We start from the raw sequence: 25,553 nt of genomic DNA, 5'->3' as shown, positions 1-25,553 counted from the left end.
GATAAGATATTTTAAGATAATTCCCAGAATTTTCTGGCAAAGTGGAAGGAAAAAGGAAACTAAACCGAAATGTTCGGTTGCTTCAGTGTAGGAACATGGTATTTCTCAGTCTCATTCTAGAGCAAGGTGAGAAAATGACATTACTCAGCCACATTTATCTACTTTATTTACTTATATATAATTTTAGTGAGTTATTTTTAAATAGGTGGTGCATCCCCATGATTTAATATTTGCAGTGTTCAAAATCTCCTCCTTGACCCCACTTAATTTGGTTCTGCCTCCCATCCAAGACAATGAATACTATCAACTTACAGTGCACAATTCCAAAGAGATTTTATGCAACTTCAAGCAACTATTAGGTGGAACCAAATGGAACTGGTCATCATTTTTGCAGGTCAAAAACAGCCTAATAATGGCAATTTTGTATGGTTCAACCTAATCCATGTATTGATGCACTTTCTTCTCACTTTTTTACACAAATGGTAGCCCACTGTAAACGCTCTTTTACACCTTGATTTTTTTTAACTAACAATTATCTTGAACATCATTCCATGTCAATAAAAGAGTTCTTATTCTTCTTTCAGCTATGCAGTGTTCGCTTGTTTGAATGTACCATAATTTATTTAGCCAGTTTCTTGATAATGGACATTTGAGTTGTTTCCAATCTTAACTAGCAAAAATAATGCTGCTGTGAGTAATCTTGTGTCATTGTGTACATGTGTAATTATATCTACAGGACATATATTTTAGAAGTAGAACTTCTGAGTTAAAAGTTGTATAGATCTGTAATTTTGAAAGACATCACCATATTGCTTTCTACTGCAGTTGTACCAACTTATACTCTTACCAGCAACATTATGAGTACCTGTTTTCTTATTTCTTTTTCTATTTGGTATTTAATACATATTAAAACTAATGTAGTCAACCATTTTTTTGGTTATTATGAATTTATTTTTTTGTTTTTTTTGTTTTGTTTTTTAATTGAAGTATAGTTAGTTTACAATGTTGTTAGTTTCACATGTAGAGCAAAGTGACTCAGTTATACATATATTCTTTTTCAGCTTCTTTTCCATTACAGGTTATTACAAGATATGAGCATAGTTCCCTGTGCTATACACTAGGTCCTTGATGTTTACCTTTTTTATACATAGTAGTGTGTATATGTTAATCCAAAATTCCTAATTTATCTCTCCCCATCTCCAATATTCCCTTTGTAAGCCTAAATTTGTTTTCTATGTCTGTGAGTCTATTTCTGTTTTATAAATAAGTTCACTTGTATTATTTTTTTAGACTCCACATATAAGTGATATTATATGATATTTGTCTTTCTCTGTCTAACTGACTTCAGCTAATGTGATAATCCCTAGGTCCCTCTGTGTTGCTACATTACTTCATTCTTTTGGCATTATTTCATTCTTTTTTATGGCTGAGTAATATTCCAGTGTGTGTGTGTGTGTGTGTGTGTGTGTGTGTGTGTGTGTACCACATCTTCTTTATCCATTCATCTGTTGATGGACACTTAGGTTGCTTCCATGTCTTGGCTATTTTAAACAGTGCATGTATCTCTTCGAATTATGGTTTTCTCTAGGTACTTGCAGGAGTGGGATTGCTAGATCACATAATAACTCTATTTTTAGTTTTTAAAGGAACTTCCATACTGTTCTCCATAGTGGCTGCACCAATTTACAATTTCCAAAACAGTGTGGGAGGGCTCCTTTTTATTCACACCCTCTCCAGCATTTATTATTTGTACACTTTTTAATGATGGCCATTCTGACTGATGTGAGGTGATATCTCATTGTAGTTTTGATTTGCATTTCTCTAATAATTAGTGATACTGAATATTTTTCACGTGCCTTTGGCCATCTATATGTCTTCTTTGGAGAAATATCTATTTAGGTCTTCTGCCCATTTTGTGATTGGGTTCTTTGTTTTGTTTTGTTTTTTATATATGAGCTATTTGTATATTTTGGAAATTAATCCCTTGTTGGTAGCATTGTTTGCAAATATTTTTAGTCAATCACATTTTAATTGAGCTTCAAAATCAGCCTAAAACCAGCTGCATGGAAACAAATCACGCTTGTTCCTTTACTCTCTGGTAACATCAATGCAAATCTATTTACCTTTATGCAAATATTTATTGCAAATGTTTAAAAGCTTCTGTGTGTGTGTACCTTGTAAAATATTATGTGTGTATGTACTTTACCATTTCTCTTTGCTAATTTGCGGTTGCATTAAATTTAGGAAGCCATTATTTAGGAATCAGAATCATAAGAGCTTTCCTAAAGACTGAGTCTTCCTTATTAAATATCCCCTCACTGAAACTGTTCTCTGATGTTAACAAAACATGGATGCAGACTGGCCCACATAGTGCCCTCAGGCCAAGCTATAGCTTTCTTCACCAAAAGCCAAGCCTCTCATCTCCTTGGAATATAAACAGCCAAGGCAAATTCCAACTTCCAGGCTTTCCTCTAGGATTTTTAAAAGGATTTATTTTGTAGGTTATAGGTCATCTAAATTTTAAGTTTCTTTTTTTCTTCTCTTATAGTTGATGAGATTCTTCAGGGATCTATGCTGTAACTGATGCAATTTTACAGTTTTGTAAGTAATAGAACAGAGAAATGGAAAGTGAAATTGCCAAGGCTAGAGAAGTTACTAAGATCTTTCAGGTCATGAAAGGCGAATAGAAGGGGATGAGCTCCCATAAGATTGTACAAAGGGGGAGAAAGATGAAAGAGGAATTTCAGTATTTAGTTCTGGAGGGGAAGAGTCTATCTAAATGATCATTATGAGACTGCTGGTCATAATTACCAGTCCAAAAGAGGATCTAAAAAACACTAGACTGTTCTCCAAGAAAGGATCTAAAAATCATTGTAAACTGTTCTCAAAAGATACTGGTGTAATATACCATTTCACAATGACCAAGAGAACGCAGTTATCACCAAAAAGCATCTTAGAAATTAAAGAAAAAATTCTTCTATTCTTACTTATCATGAAGAATTCATATCTGAAACACTGCAACCAGTCTGAATAGATATAAAGGGACCAGAGAAGGTTTATAGACAGGCTACTGATGTGATAATGGGTGGAGGTTCTTTGTAAGAGAGTTCTCCAGTCTAAAAATACAAAGAATAAGAGGATATATATATATATATATATATATATATATATATATATATATAGTGTACACACACACACACACATCACATCACAATTTTAAAATGCAGAAGGGGGAAGATTTCAGCACTGTGGAGCTAAACAGCATCTCTGAGGGCTACAGTCAGGATGGTTATACCAGGGGCTCCCCCATGCAGCATTTCAATTGTTCCTCATCTTTGACAGATTCTCACCATTTGGGACTGCTGAAAATAGTCATTCCTACTGAAGGCAGAATGATGGAAAAGATGACCTTACAAGGTTCCCTCCAGTTCCATCTTTTTGTAATTCAGCACCCTGGGCCTGATTTCTCCAGATCACATTATTAATCTTGAAAAGGGGGCTCCATGTGTGCAAGGGGAGATATATAACAAGAAAATTGGGCTAAATATACATATTTCATTATTCACTGGCATAACTTTAACCTGATGAACTCATCTGGTGATAACAGATGCAAAACCTGTAAGCTCTAGGCATATCCCTGCAAGTTAATACCAGTGCACGATTACTAGAAACTGTTACCATTTCTCTGAATTTTGAGTAAAATACATGCTATTTAAGTGGTTTATCACCATAGCAACCATTTCTAGAGTTACACATTCAAATTATAGGCCTGCACAAGGTCCAAGTGACAGAATATTTGGTTATAAGTTTCCAGCTATAGTTTTACTCACAATGGTCACCCACTTTCTCTCACATTCGTATGGTTTTCAGAAGGATGAAGGAAGGGAAAGAAAACAAAGAGAAAAAGAGTAGTTGACTTCCAAATATATAGATTTCTTATATGAGGTACCCACATAAAGAGCAGGGCCTTGTACGGCGTTAATGAAAACAAAATCTAACTTGTAAATTAGAGAAAAATATAAATATCTCTTTTCTTTTTAATTAAAGTATAACTTACATACAGTATAATGTACAAATCTCAAAAGTACAGTTTGATGACTTTTTATCATGCATAGAGCTGTATAACTAACACCCCAATCAAGAGATAGAACAATTCCCCAAGAAGGTCCCTCATGCCACATCCCAGTCAACTCCCTCCCATCCTGGGGCTATAAGTGCTCTGACATTTTTCAACATAAATTACTTTTGTCTTTTCCAAACCTTCATATAAACATGATAACATACAGTATGTACTCTTTTGTATCCAATTTCTTTTGCTTAACATGCTTTTTTATTTGAACTTTTAATTGAGATAGTTATAGATTCTCATAGTATTATAACATTTTTGAGATTCATCTGTGTATTAGTAGTTCATTCCTTTTTATTGTCAAGCAGTATTCCATTGTATGAATATGTCACAATTTGCTTATCCTTTCTTCTATTAATGAATATTTGGGCTGTTCCCAGTTTGGGGCTCTTTTTTATATAAAGCCACTATAAACATATTCTACTAATCCTTTTTTGAACTTACATTTGGGATTGCTGGGTAAATGGTAGGTAAATGCGTAACTTTATAAGTAACTGCCCAACTGTATTCCAAAAGAACTGTACCATTTTGTACTCTCACCAGCAATGCAGGAAAATTCCAGTCGCTGTAATATTTGCTAAAATTTGGAGTTGTCAGTCCTTTTAAATTCTGGGCATTCTAGAGGGAGTGTAGTGATATGTCATTGTAACTATTCCTGATATCATTTGTATTTTCCTGATAACTAATGGTGTTGCACTTTTTTTCATACACTTATTGACTACTCATATATCTCCCTATCTGAAGTGTCTGTTCAAGTCTCATGGCCATTTAAAAAATGAGTTGTCTTTTTATTATTGAGTGGTAGGAATTGTCTTTATATTCTAGATATATGTCCTTTGTCAGATATGTTTATTGGAAATATTTTTTCCCTGTTGGTGAAGCCTATTCCTTTTCTTAATATGCTTTAGGTGAGCACATATGTTTACTTTTGATGAAGTCTATTTTATCCATTTTTAAAGTGCTTTCTGTGTTTTAAGAAATCTTTGACTACTCTCTGGTTGCAAGATATTCTCCTGTGTTTTCTCCTAGGAGCTTTGTGGTTTAGCTTTTAAACTAATATTTGTATACAGTGTAAGCTAGGGGGTCAAAGTTATTATTTTCCATATAGATATACTATTATTCTAGCACCATTTATTGAAAAAACTATCCTTTATCCATTGAATAGCTTTGAAATACTAAAAAAATCAATCAATCTCATAAGTGTAGGTCTCTTTCTAGACTCTTGATTTTGTGTCATTGATCTATTTGTCTATTTTTAAACCAATATCACACTGTATTGATTACTGAAGCTACATAGTAAATGTTGAAATCAGATCATATAAGTTCTCCAACTTTGTTCTTTTCACATTATTTTGGCTGTTCTAGGTCTTATATATTCCCAAATAAATTTCAGAATCAATTTGTCAATTTCTATCAGAAAAGCAAAAGCTCTAGATTTCACTTGGGATTGCCTTAAAGTTATAAATTAATTTGGGGAGACATCTTAACAGTATCAAATCTTCCAATCCATGAACATGGTACATCTCTTTATATATGTCAGTCTTCTTCAGTTTCATTCAGCAATATGGTGTGGGGGTTGGTATAAATATTTCACATATATTTTGTTAGATCTATCACTAATATTTTATGTTTTGCAATAACATTTTAAATGGTTTAAAAATTTTTTGTTTTCCAATTGTTTATTGCTAGTATATAAAAATACAATTGGTTTTTTTGTATACAAATCTTGCATCTTGCACTTTAAGTTCAATTTCTGAAGATTCCTCGGTATTTTCCATGTACACAACCAGGTCACTTGCAGGTAGACACAGTTTTATTCTTCCTTTCCAATCTATATAATTTTATTTCTTTTACTTGCCTTGTTGCATTGGCTAAGACCTCTAGTAAAATGTTAAAAAGAAGTAGAAAGCACACCCTTGTCTATCTCCTATCTTCAGTGGAAAAGTGTTCAATATTTCACCATTAAGAATTATATTAGTTTTAAAGGGGTTTTCTTTTCTTTTTTCTTTTGGTAAAAATTCCTTATTATGTAAAAGAAGTTCCCATCTGTCCCTAATCTGCTGATGGTTTTTCTCATGTTTGAGTGTTGAATTTTATCAAATGCTTTTTTCAAAATTATTGAGATAACTACATGGCTTTTCTCCTTTACTTATTAATACGGTGAATAACATTGATTTTTGGATGTTAATCCAAATTTACATTCCTGGAATATAAATACACTTGATCATAATGCATCATCTTTTATATATATATTTCTAGATTCAGTTTGCTAATATCAAATTTGGGATTTTTGTGTCTATATTTTATGAGAGATATTCACTAGTAATTTTCTTTTCTTATAACATCGCTGTCATGTTCTGGTATTAGTGTTATCCTTTCCTTATAAATTAGTTGGGAAATATTCTCAAGAGTTTGTATAATAAGCTTTCTCTTTTCTTCTTAAATATTTGGGAGAATTAACCAGTGAAATCATTTGGGACTGGAGTTGTCAACATTGGAAAGTTCTTAATTATAAATTCAGTTTTTAAAATAAGAATAGAACTATTTAAATTTTCTATTTTTGTGTGTCCATTTTAGAGTATTTTAAAGGAATCTGACCATTTCATATAAATTTTCCAATGTATCAACATTAAATCATTCATAATATCTTCTTTTAAAAATCATTTCCTCCTTACTATTTTTGTTAGGAGGTGCTTAATTTGATGTTCTTTTTCTAGCTTATTGAGATGAAAGCTTAGTTCTCATTATTATTGCTACTGTTCTAAACAATCAACATTATTTTACATTTACTCACATGTTTATTCTTGCCAATGCCCTTCATATTTTCCTACAGTTACTTTCATCTGGAATCATTTTCTTTCACCCTGAAAATTTTCTTTTAGTATTTCTTATAATAAGATATGCTGGTAAAAATTCTCTCATCTTTTACATACTTGAAAACTTTTAATTTTTATCTTTGAAAGAAATTATCACCAGATAGAGAACTCCAAGTTGGCAGGTTTTTTGTGTCGTATCATTTTCCAGTTAGCAGTTTAACAATGTCATTCCACTGTCTTCTGGCTTCCATTATTTCTGTTGGTATTTCAAAAGTTGCTCCTTTGAGGGCAACATGTCTCCACCCTCTATCCCAGATGCTTTCACAATTTTCTCTCTCTGATCTAAAGAACTAAGGACAGAATTCAAAGCAACCACAGACACCAAAGAACAGTGAGGGAATTCCTTAAAGGAGATAGACAGAAAAGGGGAATCCTAAATTCTGCTCAGCTAAAGATAAATGAACCAATCTAAGATCTGAACTGCTAGCTAAGAGACAATTTTCAGTTTTTATCCAATCAACTAATTGCCTGCTGAAATAGAAATGTCAATATTTTTTTGGAGGAACGTAGTCAAATCCAGAGTCAGTACAATTCAACATTTCCAATGTCCAGGATACAATCCAAAATTACTCAACAGAAATAACAATCAATAGAGACAGACCCTGAGATGACCCAGATACTAGAATTAGCAAACAAGGACTTTAAAGCCATTAACATCGCTATTATCAATGATGTAAAGTTAAAAACTATTTGATGAATAAAGCAGGTCTCCATAGAGAAATAGAAATAATAAAAGAGAACCAAATGAAAATTTTAGAATAAAATATAATATCTGAAATTAAATATTCACCAGATAGGTTTAACAGGAAAATGGAAACAGAAGAAAGAGTAAACCTGAGGATAGATCAATCGAATGTATCCAATTTAAAGGACAGATTGAAAAAAATGAATACAGCCTCAGGGACATATTGAACAATATCAAATGGTCTAACATATAAGAAATTAAGAGTCTCAGAAAAAAATAAGGAAAAAGTAATCACAAAATTTCCCAAACTTAGTAAAAGACAGAAACACAGATTCAAGAAGTTCAGCAAATCCCAAGCAAGATAAATGTGAATAACATGCCTAGCAATATGATTGTCAAACTGCTGAAAACCATGATAAAGAGAGAATCTTGTAAACATTCAGAGAAAAGTGACACATTACATACAGGAAAAGAACATTTCAAATTACCAACGACTTCTTATCTGAGAATCTGGATTCCAGAAGACAGAAGAATAACATCTTTAAAGTGTGGACCAAAATTACCTGTAAAATCAGAACTCTGTAAACAGAGAAAATGTCCTTCAAAAATTAAGACAAAGATATTTTTAGATAAAAGAAAACTGAGCAAATTCATCACTAGCAGACATGTAATACAAGAAATGCAAAGGAAGTTCATCAGGCTGAAGGGAAATGATACTAAATGGAAGCTTAGATTTTCAGAAAGGAAAGAAGAGCATCAGAAACGGTAAATATCTGGGTAAATACAAAAGACAATTTTCCTTTTAATTTCTTGGAAATACAACTATTTAAAGCAAAAATTAAAACATTGTTTTGTAGGGTTTATAATTACATAGATGTAATATATGTGACAATTATAGCATAAAGGCAGGATAAGAGATGAATGAACATAAATCAATATGCTTGAAATTGAAGCAATATTTTTTATAACCCAACCCAATGGGTTGGTTCTGCATAGGGAAAATATACATAGCATATACTAAAAGCTATAGTCTCTAAGGGGAGCTGAGCAGAAGCCAGGATTGGGAGAGCAGGGAAATGATTTGAAAGGATTCATTCACTAATATATCCCTTCAACCATGGAAGTCTGGCTAAACCCATGGTGAAACCTAAGGCTTACACGGGAGAGTCTACTGGGAATAAAAATAGGGACAAAAGCCTTACTGTTTATGGAAGCCTATGAATCCAAACTAGCAACTGGCATTGCCAACAGCATTAAATCAAAGAACAACAGGTCAAAAGTCACGTTAGCACAATTATTTATTAGTACCTGTATTCGTCAGCTTTTGCTGCAGCTATGCTACTGTGTTTGGGAGGCCTGGTCCCCAGGTTTTGTGATTCACTAGGAGGACTCACAGAACTCAGCATATAGTTGTACTCATTGTTATGATTTATTATAGTGAAAGGATGCAGAGCACAATTAGCAAAGCAAAACAACACTTGAGAAGTCCAGTGGAAACCATGTTCAAGCTTCTAAGAGTCCTCTTCCAGGAGTCACACAGTAGGCACTTAATTACCCCAGCAACAAGCTGTGACAACACACATGAAATGTTGCCAACCAGGGAAGCTCATAGAGACTCAGCACCCAGGGTTTTTATCGGGAGCTGATCATGTAGGCAACCTCTGCCTAGCACCTACCAAGCACCTACCTAGAAGGAAAGCAGGTATTCAGCATAAACCATATTCTTTGCACAGTTTAGGCACAATTAATCATTCTTATCAGTTAATGGTAGCAACTGTCCCAAAATCTAAGTTCCCAAAAGCCAGCCAAGGGCCAACCTTGCAAGCAGGGCTTTTCAAGGATAGCAGTTTAGGTCTACTATGTTAACTCTTTTCTGTACAACTACATAACAAAGAACTATAAAAGTCTCGATATGTTATTACGATAAACATTAATTTTGCTTGGTGGTGCTAGGCTAGACTTCAGGCTTTGTACTGGGTTCAAGCCTGTTTCACAGATTTTCATAATTCCAGGAACTGTGGCTTCTGCAGTCATATTCTTCTCATGGCAGGTGGCAGACATACATGAAAGCAAGCTAAATCATGCAAACACTTTAAAGGTCTCTGCTTACATCACACCTCTTAACATTCCATTTGCTAAAGTCAGTCACATCGCTAAGACCAACATTAGTGAGGTGAGAAAATACCCATCTACTCTAACAGGGAGAAAAACCACATGGCAAAGGGTATGCATAAACAGATCCCTTACAGAGAGGTTTTAAATAATTGGGAAAAATAATCCAATCTACCACAGTGCCCTAGGGATCTCACCAAACTCAAAGGGCAAATGAGGTTGGAAGCATCACCTTAGCACCTTTGAAAATGATATTTCTTAGTTTGTTCATTAGTTTATTCCCACACCTATGCCCAAAGGAGCCTTAAAGCAGACAGGAAAGAACATGCAATTTTAGCAATATTCTATGCAAGTTCTTTAGCAATATAACAATAAGATTAACAACAGCTAACATTAATGAGTGCTTACCATCTGTCAAGAGTGTTACATGCATGATTTCATTTACTCTTTGGTTGCTGTCATTACTATCCCCATTTTAGATATCAGGAAACAGAGGCCTAGAGACTTGTCCAAGGTCTTAACACTTGTAAGTGGTGAAGCCAGGATCTGAACCCAGGCAGCCTAGATCTGAAGTTTGTGCTATTAATCCAGTAGAATATTTGAATGCTTGGGAGCCTGTGCCAGATTACAATGCTTTAATATTGGAGTACAGAAGTGTGCCCAAAGCATGGAAGCCCCACCAAATTTGCACATGATTCACATGGACTCGGGGAACTATGATTTCATTTGTCAAGGAAAGAAAATTTTTATCCTACTCAACGAAAATATTAAGAAAACTTGACTTTTTCCTCACAGCAACAAGTCAATGTACCACATAGTTCAACTGTTTAATTTCAATCTTATTTAAATTCAAATATTCCTTGTCTTTGAAGAACTGCTAATGAACACATTTCATTGATCAAAATAACTTTTCGAAGTTTCTAAGCCACCTTGTCTTTCTACTTTCTAGACTAAAATATCCGCTACACATACCATCTCCTATGATTCGATAAAGGCCATGTTTTTAGTCAAGAAAAATGATCACAAATATCTTCCATTTTCACTAAACAAGTACATTCAAGACTGTGTTCAATAAACAACTTAACAACTAAGAAATTTTTCCTTTATGAAGCAAGAATTTTGTAATGCAAATATACTTCCAGCACATCCAGAGTTGTTAGTCCCTCCCTCTATGGTTGTGGGGAGGTGCATTTTAATTACAGACATTCATTTCTCGTCAATTGTTTTCTGAGCTTAATGAACAATGAAAGTATTGTACTACTTATCAGAAATTGCTAAGAATCGAATGTCAAAAGGCATGTTCTGGCAGTAAGCAATGGTCTGCCAAGTGTCTCATTTGAAGATGAGTAAATGCTGCTGTAGGATTAAGTCTGGGATCTGTCTGATAGAGTAGATTAAGAACCCACTGCAGGGAATTTAGAGGGTTACCAACAACACAAAACATTATCTAGATGTACTCAGCCTGTAAAATACAAGATATATAAGACAGAACTCTTCTATCTTCGAAAAACACGATCACCTAAAACAGACCAAAAGCTGAAAATGAAAAGAAAAAAAAAAAAAGGACTGACAAATGTCAACTATTTGAAAATAAGTTTGAAAAAGTGAAGTGTGATACCTTAGTCCAAACATGAACAATGAGGAGATGCACACTGCATTCTTCCATAATGCCCAGGGCATTTGGAACTAAGGAACAGTTACTCAAAGAGGAAGGTGCTTAGTTCAAGTGTTTTTGTTTTTAATAATTCCTCACTTTTTCTGCTAGTTTTACAAGTGCTTTGCCACTTATCTAAAAAGATCTAAAAAGTGTGATTACACCGGCTTGTGAGAAACACAAAATCAGGAGCTCTAAATGGATTTATGAGATTCTCCAGAAGAGAGAACAATAATACAATGGAAAGCAGGAACTGCTGGCAGATTTCCGTTTAAAGTAAAGCCAAATTTCAAATATTTTAATGGAAGAAGAATCATATACATCTTTTTAATTTAGTAAGTGTAAATTATTTATCATATCAAATTATCCATATAATCTAATTTTAACAAATAAATTTTTCCCATGGGAAGTATTTCAATATTCACAGAATGATTTTTAATAAAATTAAAATTTCACTCTTAAGAATATTGGTTACTATACAAATCCTGTGGGGACTCAAGACTAAATGGCCTAGGCTATTTTCAGTTATCACGTTAGACGTTATACTCCACTATTTACTGTTAATGAAGACTTGGAAGAAAAAAAAAGTGATTTCTTCATGTAAACTCAGCTTCAATATAATTAACAAAGTAACATATTTAGTCATAAAAATCCATGAAAAAAAACTTAATATGCATGAGAAGTCTTTCTTTTAAGGGGTAACACTTTTCAGAAAAATTCCCAAATAAGGTGCGGTATTCCTCCTAAGATATCACAGCCAAAACCTAAGCATGGGAAAGTCCCTTAGAGGACATCTAGGGCAAACTCCTACCCATCTTGCAGAAATTCCTGCTACAGCATTTGTAACAAGTAGCTTTCCAGAGTCCACATGAGTGCTTCCAATGATCGAAAGGTGGGGTTTTCTATCCATGGTCCGGCCTGTGCTACTGCAGATGAGCTCTGATTGCAGAAAAGTTCTTCTTGTTGATGAGTAGAAATCTATATTCCTAAATGTTCAGTCCACTGAGTATAGTTCTAGCATCCACAAGCACCTCAAATTCCAACCCTTCTGTTCCCTAATTGGAGGTAGCTGAGAACAGCAAGGCAAGTCCCATCACTCTGTGACTTGTAGGGGGAGGAGGAGGAAGAGGAGGAGAGTGGAGACAAGTGACGGAGCAATGAAAAAAAGACTGAAGACAACCAAACATTTGGTTCACAAGGATATTTTATGTCAGATTCCGTGACAAACAGATAGAATCCAAGACTACAAAAGATAATGCGCATATGCATGTATATGTACAGATCTGTGTGTGTATATATCTAAGTATACAGTAGATGCATGTGTGTAGTATGTGTAATGTATGTGCATGAGCGCATGCATATATATACATGTGTGTATGTATATATGTGTGAGTACGTGTATGTGTGTGTGCACATATGTACATGTGTATACACACATGTGTACAAAATGCCAAGTCAGCTAACAGGAAAATTTTCAAACTATGTTCAATGAGGAAGTGCAAACATGGGTTTTTAGGATATTATTTTTAACAAGAATACAAAATACACACAGCTGCTAAGCACTGTAGGAATTGTTAACAGACTAGAGAGGATGAAACATATTTATATTAAACATTTATATTATGGTAAAAATATGGTTATTTCAAAGTATCTGAATAATTAAATGTCAAGCTTATTATCTAGATATTTGCTATCAAGTAGATGAAGGAATTCCCAATGAGTAAATCAAAATCAACCAGATCACTCTACTGGGTCTCTTTCCGCAAGTTTCTGACAGGATTCTTAGCATGGCAGGGTGTGGGCCGGCCACGCTGCACCTTCCTGGCTGTGGGTCAGGATTTATCCTCTCCGTTCCTCCCTCCACGTGCCTATCTCTAGGCCTCAGAGAACTGAAAAACAGCAACTCCTCACAAGAAGTCTGGGCTGCCCTGCGGTAAATACAGCCCCCACTGGCGGGATGGTCAGTCGGTAAAGAAGAGCTAAAATATGCCGATTAGATTTCAAGACAAGAAAGAGAACAAACAGAGAGAAAATTTTCCCTTAAACACAGAAACGAAAGAAAAAAAGAGTTTGGGTAAATTGTCAGGATGTCAAGTTAGCAGAACACAACCTAGAATTAATCAAAATGCTACCAAATTTTATTCACCAAAAAGAATAAAACTATATTCGGATCTAATAAGGTAAAATAACAACCCTATACAAACAGGTTTAGCTATCATAAAATTGGAAACGACTAACTGGATAATTTAATTAATAAGTCTTTTTCTAGGTAATACATAAACCCATTCCAAATTGTGTAGCCTGGTAAAATACAAAAATTATTCATTGTGACCCATTAGCCAAATCTGGCACAACACCTGTCTCTGTGAATAAAGTTTCGCTGGAACATGGCCATGCTCACTCATTTGTGGTTTGTGCCTGTTTTCATGGTATGACATCAGAGTTGAGAAGTTGTGACAGAGACTAGTATGGCCCATAAAGCCTAAAATATTTACTGTTTGTTCTTTTACAGTAAAAGTTTGCAGACTCGGGGGTATGTGTATAAAAACAGATGATTGAACTTGGTGTACCCCCAAAAAAATAAAAAAATAAATAAAATAAAAAAGTTTGCAGACTCCTGCCCTATATAATCACAGATCTTAAATTAAGCATGTAGGCCACATTGCTAAATCATGATAGTTTCAAGGGAGGAAAGAACTTTACTTTCTTTATCATGCAGGTCTCCTTTGCCACAAACCATTACAAACCAACAACAAAAAAGGATCGTAAAAAAGTGTTCCAAGTGTTGTGAAGGTATTTTACAGTGTGGAGAAATGAAACAATTGTTCTTCCTACTTGTTTTGTTTGTTCTTCCTACCTGTTTTCCTTCCTCTTCACTTGAAGAGTTACTGACATGGACACTTCCGCTGGGTTGGTAGCCTTTCAACTTTTCCTGACCGGACCAGTTGTTCTTTTGGTCTGTTGTGCTTTCCTCATCACTTCCTGGGTTATTTTTCCATTCTTTCATCATTTCTAACACATTGGTTGGTCTCGCCGAAGAAAGTGTATTGCCCTAATATTAACAATGAAATTTTGGTGTTATAAACAGTTTAGAAAATTGAAGACTCTTACATATGTTAGTAATATAGTCTCATAAATTCAGGAAGTCACATGGAAAAATTATAATGCTGAATAAATAGCAAAACTTCAGATGCTCTTTTGAGCACATTCCCTGTACTGATACATCTCAAACCTCTTCAATAATACTTTTACAATATGCCAGTATTTAGGGGTGGGAGAATACTCAGGTTTAAAAGAATAATATATGATTGAACTTGGTGTACCCCCCAAAAAATAAAAAATTAAAAAAAAAAAAAAAGAATAATATAGCATGCGTGTGTGAAAGAACACTAGATAGGGCAAGTCCCTGGAATCAAAAGACCCCCTTACAGTGCTATTCCTAGGAAACTAATAGGAGAAGCTGAAAGAATAAAAGAAGTTGCCCAAAGCCTACTGGGTCCAACATTAAGGGTAAGCCTATATAACATCTAAACGTCTAGGTAAAAAAATCTAAATTCAGTTGATTAGTCTGGTGCTGTCTCCAAGAATACAGATGCTTGACTTAGTTGACTGGAAGATTTAGATATAATGTGGTCATTTGATTATAATGGATTCCGTGCACTATTTGAATCCCACATGTGACTATACCATACCAAAATTGACCATTTTATATTAATTATATTTTTCTCAAATATAATATTCCATTTAATGCTAACAAATGCATGAATGCAGTCTCAAATGGCTTCTGCTAGACTAGGTATGCCTTAAATATTTTTGCTGCGAAGTCAGACTAGTAGAGAAAGTCTGAACAAGAAGTTTGGCTCACGTTTAGATTAAAACGGGAAGTTTAGGTGTGGGCACAACTATGGGTGGATTGAAGCATTAAGCAGCAGTGATACAGAATAGTATGAGGCCAGGCACTTTAAGGGCAGCCATCTGAGTACACTGTTGAGGATTTGTAGAGTTTAATATATTCGTGGTTAAAGACATAGACAAATATTAAGCATGGAATAGTAATAACTAAATGAGGATCATGATGCTATCCATTCCCTGTGGTTCTTCTACGTCATCCTGTTTTAAGAAGGTGTATGTTCTTACCACTTTCATAGCATCCTACTTTTGGTTGCACTTCTGCAGCCTCTACCCATTTACTACCATAATGCCCTTACTACGCCTTCCACCAATCCATAGCCTACATTTCCTTCAAGGCTCAAGTTGAGAGTCATCTCTTTTAAGTATCCCAGAACTTCCAAAGATGTTGCCAACTTCAATGAAGCACAAGCGAAGGCTCGGAGAGTGAGAAGGAGTTGAAATTGTTTAGAATGGTAGATTGTCTCAGAGCTCTCATCTGAATGAGTTCTGATCTCCAGGCCTCTGTCAACAGCCCTGCGTGACCCCAATGACTCATCTAGCCTCTATTACAACTTCCTGGCTTCATCATGACCTTGAACACTAACCACAGTGTGCAGGCTCCTGGAATACTAGTACACACAGCTTGGACTCAACTTAATTCTTTCATCAGAAAACAGAGACAATCTGACATCTACGTCTGTGATCCCAGTCCTCAATGGCCCTTTCCGGATAAACTCTCCACATGTTAACGCTTTGGATCTAGAGCAGTTACTATGGTGCTCACCCCGCATTCCTTGCTTCTAGGCACATGGTAGAACTTCGCTTCTCTGCCTCTTTTGGGACATGACCATATGACTTGTTTTGATCACTGACATGTGATTTGAAAGAGTATGTATCTCTTCTGGGTAGAAACGTTAAGAGAGAGCATGACATTTACATGTTCTCAATTTCTGCCTTAGTAACTATAGAGGCACAGAGATGCAGCCTCCCTCAGCCTGCATCCTGAGTGAAGACAAATAAAACAGAGCTTGCTCCCCTCCTCCCAGCTAACGTGCAATGGAAGGCATCAAGAGCACTGAGATTTGGGGGTCATTTGTTACCACAGCATAATCTAGCTCTGTCCTGATATAGATAGATAGAAGATTAAACATTTACATTCTGTAAGTCACCTCCAAAAAGCCTTATAAAGAGTAAGCCCACTGTACAATCAGCATACCCAACAAAATTGTAATGACTACAGAAATCATGTGCAATCAGTACCATGTGATAGCCAATTTATTTAGGCAGCCTTTGCTTTGCACAGTCCTGATGTGCATGAATTTCAGTCATCACGACTTAAATAATATCAGTCCCTCAGCAATACAGTCCAAATTTCAGTTGCCATGGTATATTAACTATAGTTGCATAAAGTTCAAACTTCACTGCTAGCTCTTCAATCCACAATCACCATGTGAATTACAGATCTGCATCACGATCAGTGACTAATCACGTCACTTCTTTCATAGTCTGTTGATCTGGATACTGTGCATCTGTTATTCAGTTCACACACAGACAGCAATGTGTGCAGTTGTGCTGCCTCCTTGTCCCCCAGGGAATGTGCCAACAAAGAAGAAACTGCAACAAAGGAATTAAAAGTGACAATACTGGGAGTAAAATCTGAATCTAATGTAAATGGAGTAAGAGAAGAAATACCTGACATTGCCACTGTGAAAGAATCTAGATGCACACCCAAAGGAACTTAGTGAAGGCAAATTTATCAACATAAATGAGGAAGGATGAAGATACTTCAGAGAAAATGACACCCAGAAAAAAACTTGACATTTAAAGAATTTTCAGAGATACTTCATGACACTGAAAAGACAAAGGATACAATGTTGGAAGTTGATTCAAACTTGTAAAAACAGTATGACAATTCGCCAAGGCATAAAAAAAGATGCTCCCCTCTGTATGAGAAGAAAGCAAGCACTGTTTAAACTAATCTTGATTAGTTTTTAACCCCAAAACAAGACACTTTAACTCTCAATATTTCTAATGTTTTAAATTACAGTGCAAAAAATTTAGCTTTACTTTTGTTTCATTCTCCCTATATATTTCTAACCAACAGTTAAGGAGTTTTTAATGTTTAACAAAAAAATTTTAAAGGGCATGGAACAATGATAATTTTTCCCATTGATTATTAAAATCACTTTGCACAGCTACAATCTGCACTATTTTTATGGTTCTGCCCTACTGTGCAAAGACGGATTACCTGTACTATCTTGAATCTGCATTTCTAGCAATCTTTCAAATGCTCGGTTCACATGTATATATACCTAAGAGCCTGGTGACTGACACACTACAAATGACTCCATTTCTTATTGCAAAGAGACTGGGGAGAAGAGCAAAAGATCTAGAATAGGGTCATTATCCCATTGAAAACACTCTACTATTTATAAATTTTTAACTATTTGCTTCCTGTATTCCCTTGTGATATCAAATGGCACAGATGGTGGTATAGGTTCCAGACCTTCCCTTTTGTCTACAGTCCAGCCAGTAGCTTACTAGGATAGCCCCTTCTTGCTTGCTAACAGCGGGAGGAGGAACTGCATCAAACACTTGGACCGACCAACGAATAAGTGGCCCAGGGTAGTGTGTCATGAGCCTTCTAGGCTCAAGAGAAATTACACATAAAGCAACCAAACAAAAATCAGTGGAACTGTTAAGGCAGACACTGGAGATTGTAGAGACACCTCACCATCAGAATGGTAACCTCTGAACTCCCTTTATGGGCTGTATTAAGAGGGGTCACGCCCTGAACTTATCAGCCATGAAGCAGCAAATGGTAAGAAGGCAGCAGTAACAGGCTGATAATCTGAGGCTATCATAAGTAGAAAATCAACCTTTTTGTTAATGAATTTCCACTTGTTTACCAGTTTTAGACTATTTTGAAAGACTGGAAAAATGAACACTCATGGAGGAGAAGTATTGCTCAAATACTAAGATTTGGGTTTTAATATCTTAGTAGACAGGTCCTACAAACCAGGACCCAAACATATATCCTCATCTAACAAAATTTGCCTTTTCAAGGACAGTGCCTATCAGTATTCTATAAACAATAAGTATTTAATAAGTATTTTTAAATGAATGAATGAATGAATGATATGTATGAGTTGGGATAAGATGGCATGAAACATAAAAACAGCAAAGCTAAAAGGAAACATTCTTCGTCTTTAGCTTACAGTCATCCTTTTCTACATGTTGTAAACAGCTAGAACTCTTTATTTTGTAATGTTCAGAGAAATAAAATTTTTTAAATTAAAAAAATTTTTATATCTTTATAAAAAAGATATAAAAGGATGCTCAACTTCACAAAATTAACAAAACCCAAATCAAAACAATGAGTTAGCAATTTTCACCTACTAGATGGACATAAATTTAAGTTTGATAAAACTCTGTGTTGGTGAGGGTATGGGGAACTCATACCCTCTCATTTACTTGCCTTTTATGGGAGGATAAATCAGCAACAAACTATCAAAATGTGTAATCTACATTCTCACAAACCAGTAATTCAACTTTTAAGAATTTATTCTATTGATATGCTGACACAGTATGCAAACATATACTTATAAGAACATTTGTTGCACCATTGTTTGTGACAGAAGAGACCTGAAAGAATTTAAATATTCCATATTCATAGGGGCAAAATAATAGTGTATCCATAGTTTTGGATACAATATTGCTTTTTTAAAAATAAGGAAATCTTCCCAAAATACATTAGATGAAATAGAATAATTTGCAATAATATAAACCCATCTGTGAAAAATGAATACATAAAAATGTACAGAATGTATTTGAAAGACTACATAAGAGACTTAACAATGGTTATCTTTAGTAAGAGGGAATAGAGGCAGAAAGTTATTTTTCCTGCCTTGTTTACCATTTAAATCACTATTATACGACTAAAAATTAATATAAATTATGTAGGAAAAGAAATAATGTAAGTTCAGATACTCACAAAGGACTGATAGCACCCAGTTAGATCACCAAATATGCCCTAATGGGTCTCAGTGAGGACAAGGTAGCAGCATAGAAAGGTAACAATGACGGCTAAAGTAAGCAACTACGCACCACTTCAAAATTTTCCCTAACAAAGTCATCTCAATGATTTTGTTTTCACAAGTATAGCAAATACTGAGAGTAGAGAAAGTTGGTGTTGATATTCCTATTCTTTAAGAGGAAACAGACTGAGAAATTTAGTAATTTACCCTCATTCCAGAAGTGCATTTCCAATTGTCTGCCAAGAACTTCTAGGTAGAGGTGTTGCTGAGCCTTCAATACTGTAATGTATATTTAAAAGCTGCTCAGAGGGCAGATCTTTCAAGTTTCCACCACAAGAAAAAAAATTTAAACTATGTGAGGTGATAGATGTATTAACCAAACTTATTGTGGTAATCATTTCACAATATATACATACATTAACTCATTTTGTTGCACATCTTAAATTATACAATGTTATATGTCAAATTATATCTCAATAAAGCTGGAAAAATAAAAACAAACTCAATATATTCCAAACCAACATTCTTTAAACAGATATGTGTACACCTATATGTACACGAAGACTTCCTATGGGCTGTGTGGGCAGGGATAGTTTTCAGGGAATCAATTTCAAGACCCTCAATTTCCAATGACCTATTCTTTTTCAAAAGTCATCTGCTTGAGCAAGGATTTGCAGCAATTCTTTCTATGTTCTTTTCTTAAGTCAGCTTCTTACAATGCTTGTTGTACATATATTTATTTGTGTGTGTGTGAGAAAAAAAGGCTCATATCTAGAATATATAACAAACTTATATAAATCAATAAATTAAAAACAGCAAAAAGAAAAATGGAGGAAAGACTTGAACAGACATTTCATAAAAGAAGATATCCAAGAGGCCAATAAGGATAAGTAAAGTGAAGGTGACCAATTTCATTTGTCATTTAGGAAACGCAGGTTAAAACCACAATGCTATATCATTATACATCTACCAGAGTAGCTAAATTAAAAATACTGATAATAACAAGCATTGGAGAGGATGGGGAGCAAAACTAGAACTGTTATACATTGCTGGTGAGTGGCATAAAGTGAACTTTGGCAAAGGGAACAAAGGAACTTTCTGGTTGGGGGTGGAAATGTTCTGTATTTTGTTCTGGGTGGTGGTTACACAAATGTATACATATATAAAAATTCATCAAGCTATATATACACTTAAAATCTGTGTATTTTACATTAAGTAAATTATATCTTAACAAAACTATGATTAATTTAAATTTGATAGCTTTGTAGATACTACTAGATGTAGTTTATTCATTTTCATGGCTATATAATATTCCATTGTTAGACTATACCATAATTTATTCCTTCTCTAGTCAGAGGGAATTTGGGTTGATTCTGGCTTTTTGCTCCCATATATACTTCTACAAACATTACTGTGTATGTCTCCAAGTGTATATGTGCAAGAACTTCCTCGGGTATATTCTTAGAAGTGAAATTTCTTGGATATAGAGTATGTAAATGGTTAACTTTAAAAGATAATGTCAATCCCCTTTTCCAAAGTTGTACCAATTAATATTCTAACCAGCAATGATTATTCTTCCTTGTGGTTCACGGGCTTCTCATTGCAGTGGCATCTCTTGTTGCAGAGCACAGGTTCTAGGTGCATGGGCTTCAGTAGTTGTGGCATGTGGGCTCAACAGTTGTGGCTCACGGACTCTAGAGAGCGGGCTCAGTAGTTGTGGCACACAGGCTTAGTTGCTCCATGGCATGTGGGACCTTCCCAGACCAGGGATCGAACCCAAGTCCCCTGCATTGGGAGGCAGATTCTTAACTACTACGCCACCAGGGAAGTCCCAGTGCCTCTGGTATCTTGCATATAAAATCCTTTTCTACACACTCCAAAGTCCAGAAGATTTTCATATTTTCCATTAAAAGTTAAATATAAATTTTTATTATTTAAGTCCTTGATTGATTTGCAGTTGACTTTTGTCTACAGTGTGAGATTGGAACCCAATTGCTTTTTTTTTTTTTCATATAGAAAACCATTTATTCCAGCTCCAGTTATTGAATAGTCTCTCCTTTTTCCACTGATCTGCCGTACGACCACTGTCATAAAAGTTCCAGATATGCATGGATGTTTCTTCACCTTCTGTTTTATTCTACTGGTCAATTTGCTTATTACTGCAAATGATCACACTACGCTAACTAACATAGCTTCATAAGTCTTAACATCTGGTAGAGCAAATCATTCAGAAATGTCTTGGCTATTTTTGATCCTTTACGCTTCCATACAAATTTTAGGGTCAGGAAAGCTTGTGGAATTTTAATTGGATTTGCATTGTGTACGTACATCAACATGAGGAAATTAATTTTTATGATATTAAGTTTCCTGACCTATGATTATGGTATATCTTTACACTTAAGTTTTCTTCAATGTTTTCCAATAAAACTTCATAACTTTCCCCAAATCCTATGTTGAATTTATTTCTAGAAATTATATATTCTTGGATACTATTTTACACCTTTTTTTTCACATTTTACGTGTATATTGTTGCTTGCTAGCGAAAAGAAATGCAATTGACTCTACATGTCCATCTTTTTTTTTCCAGCTTTACTGAGATATAATTGATATATAACACTGTATAAGTTTAAAGTGCACAATATGTTGATTTGATACATTGCTATATTGATGTATATCAACCTTAAACCCAGCTACCTTACTCAGCTCTCCTATTATTTCAAATAGTTTGTCTAATAATTTGTATATTACTGCAAATAATAAAAGTTTTATTTCTGCTTTCCAATTGTCATGACTTTAATTTATTTTCCTTGTCTAAAGTTGACTAAGATCAACAATGTTGGAAAAAAAATACTGAAAGCTGATTTCCTTGACTAGCTCTTGATTTTAAAGAAAATGCTTCTCACTTAAAATGATATTTGCTGTAAACTTTTATCAGGTTAAGGAAGTTTTCTTCTATTCCTAATTAAATTATGAATGTATACTGAGTCTTATTACAAGTGTTTCCTTTAAATTATCTTACACTTTTTTCCTTTAATATATTAATGTAGGAATTTATATTTATTGATTTTTTTCTTAAATTAAACCACAACATTTTTAGGGAAAATCCAACCAAATCGTGATCTTTTTTATAAACACAGTTGAGTCCAATTTGCTAATACTTTAAGATTTTACATCTATATTAATAAGTAAAATGGATCACTGTCCTTTTTCACAGGTTTGGTTTCCATTGGTCTAATTTTGATAAACTAGAGTATACAGAATTAATACTAGACTCAGAATAAATTAGGAAAATTCCCTCTTTGGGGGCATGGGAGAAGAGTTATAAATTTGACATAAAAGTTTGGTAGAACTAATCTGTAAAATCACCTAGGCCTGGTGTCTTCCTGGTGGAAGATTTTAAACTACTGCTTCAATTTCCTTAGTAATTATAGAATAATTCAAGCTTTCTATTTCTTTCTTCTTTTTTTTTTAATTTTTTTTATATGGACCATTTTCTAAAGTCTTTATTGAATTTGCTACAATATTGCTTCTGTTTTATATTTTGAATTTTTGGGCACGAGGCATGTGGGATCTTAGCTCCCCAACCAAGGATTGAACCCTCACCTCCTGCATTGGAAAGCGAAGTCTTAACCACTGCACTGCCAAGGAAGTCCCTTCTATTTATTCTTTTTTTTAAATTAATTAATTTATTTATTTTATTGGCTGTGTTGGGTCTTTTTTGCTGTGTGTGGGCTTTCTTTTGTTGCGGTGAGTGGGGGCTACTCTTCGTTGTGGTGCGCGGGCTCTTCATTGTCATGGCTTCTCTTGTTGCGGCGCATGGGCTCTAGGCGCGTGGGCTTCACTAGTTGCAGCAAATGGGTTCAATAGCTGTGGCTCACGGGCTCTAAAGCTCAGGCTCAGTAGTTGTGGTGCATGGGCTTAGCTGCTCCGTGGCATGTGGGATCTTCCTGGAGCAGGGATCGAACCCGTGTCCCCTGCATTGGCAGGTGGATTCTTAACCACTGCGCCACCTAGGAAACCCCCTTCTATTTATTCCTGAGACTATTTTATGAAGCTCTATTTTTTTAGCACATTTTTTTAGGAAAAGAAACTTTGTCTACTTTGCCTAAGCTTGCAGCTTTATTAGTATACAGCTGGTGATGATGCTCCCTTACCTTTTTAATCTTTATCCTTTTAACCTCTGCTTTATCTGTGGCTGTGTTCCCTTTTTCCTATGTAATATTATTTTTGTCTTCTCTATTTCTTATTTTTGCCAAAGATTTATCTATTTGTTGGTCTTTTCAAAGAATCGTATGTTGATCTTATTGATCTTCTCATTTCTACCTTTGCTTTCTATTTAGTTTATTTTCACTGTTAGTTTTATTTTTCCTACTACTTTATTTGGGTATATTCTGTTGGGATTTTTTCCTAAAATTTTAAGTTGGATATGTAGCTCCTTTTTAGCCTTCCTTCTTTTCTAGTGTAAATATTCTAGGAGATAAATTTCTACTGAAACATACACTTACTGCAACCCACAAGTTCTGATATGTTGTATTTTCATTACCACAAATTAAAAATTTGTTCTCATTAGTATTTATTCTTTAACCCATGACTTATCTAGAAGCATGTGATTTAATTTCTAAATATATGCAGATATTTAATCTTATTGTCATTGACTTTTAACTTAATTGTGTATTGTTAAAGAATATAATCTGTGTGAAATTTATTGAGACTTGCTTGCTTCCTGGCCAGATCAATTTTGGTAAATGTTCCTTCCACATGTGGTTAAGGAAAACGTATATTCTCTAATTGTTGGATGTAGAACTGTATACATGTCCATTAAAATAAGCTTGTTAACCTGTGTTGTTAAAATACCTTTGTTTCTGTTTTCATTTGCTTCACATATCAATAATTGAAAGAAGTGCATTAAAATCTCTCACTATGATGGTGAATTTGCCAATTTCTCCATGTAATTTTGCCAATTTTTTACATATATGTTTGAGGTTATCTTATTAGTTGCATGCATGTTTAAACTTACATATTTTGTTTGGATTGAACTTTTATCATTATAAAGTTACCTTCATTATCTCTAATGATGATTTGTTTGTGGCAAGGTCTATTTAATTGATATTAATTCAGTTACTCAGGCTTTTTTTGGTTAGTGTTTGCCTGGTATGTTCCTTTTCATTCTTTTTCTTTCAATATTTCTGTGTCCTTATGCTTCAAATGTGCTTGTAAATGGCACTTAGCTAGATTTTAAAAAATTCAACCTGACATTATGTCTATTTTTCCCCTCAGGTCTTTATTGGAGTATAAATTGTTTTACAATGTTGTATAGTTTCCGCTGAACAACATAGTGAATTGGTTGTATTTACACATATATCCCCATATCCTCTCCCTCCCTCCCCTCCCTCCCCTCCTCCCTATCCCACCCATCTAGGTCATTACCAAGCATTAAGTTGATCTCCCCATGTTATGATATTATGTCTTTTAACAGGTATTTCTAACCCATTAACTTATTTGAAACTGTTTCTACCATTTAAGTTTATTACTACAACTTGTCCCACTCTTTGTATGTTTTTTAATCCTTTACTACTTTGAAAATCCGTTGTCTACATCTTCCATTTTACCCCCCTCTAGTGTACCCATGTTCTCTCTCCGTTCTCAATGCTTATCATGTGTATATTATTTCACATTTTAATTCTGGGTTATTATGAATATACTTTTTCCTCTTCATCTTTGGCCATTTTTTTTTGGACACCAACAAACTTCACCAAGGTATTTAAAGACTCTTGGTACACATGGCTCTTGCAGCATCTACTGGATTTCTTTGACCTCCTATTTAATTACTTCTATCGAGTGTTTTAAATCTAGGACTTGTGTAGCAAACCTGAGGCCTTGTATATTTGAAAATATTTTTATCATTCCCTTTCACTTGAATGACAATTTGGATGGATATAAAATTCTAAGTTTAAAGTTGTTTTTCCTTTAATACATTTAGAATTATTACTCCATTTACACTTGCATCCAATGTTGCTGCTGAAAAGTAAGATGTCAATGTGATTCTTTTTCTTTTTTATATGATATTGCTCTTTCTCTCTGGGAACATTTAGAATTTTCTCTCTGATTTGATCTTCTTAAATCTCATTATGTCTATTTTGTCAGTTTTTCTTTATCTCCCGTATTTGATAGT

The 25,553-nt window shown here is 34.5% G+C and overlaps 1 protein-coding gene across 3 annotated transcripts in view; it reads right to left on the bottom strand.

The window, feature by feature from the left end:
• The window catches only part of STK33 (serine/threonine kinase 33), an 84,175-nt gene that overhangs the window by 9,328 nt on the left and 49,294 nt on the right, over positions 1-25,553 (bottom strand). The window contains exons 11-12 of one of the 3 annotated variants that reach the window (XM_057749584.1): positions 14,311-14,505; position 13,647 (exon numbers count right to left, since the gene is read on the bottom strand). The exons of 1 other annotated variant lie outside the window; for it this stretch is intronic. In XM_057749584.1, the coding sequence (XP_057605567.1) occupies position 13,647; positions 14,311-14,505 (196 nt within the window). The remainder of the gene's footprint in view (positions 1-13,646; positions 13,648-14,310; positions 14,506-25,553) is intronic. One more of the 3 variants, XM_057749585.1, reaches the window with a different exon arrangement.

This window comes from Hippopotamus amphibius, chromosome 9 (assembly GCF_030028045.1).
Source record: "Hippopotamus amphibius kiboko isolate mHipAmp2 chromosome 9, mHipAmp2.hap2, whole genome shotgun sequence".
In the NCBI taxonomy this organism is placed as follows: Eukaryota; Metazoa; Chordata; class Mammalia; order Artiodactyla; family Hippopotamidae; genus Hippopotamus; species Hippopotamus amphibius.
Note: the sequence above shows the minus strand (reverse complement) of the source record. Positions and strands in the feature narration are given on the sequence as shown.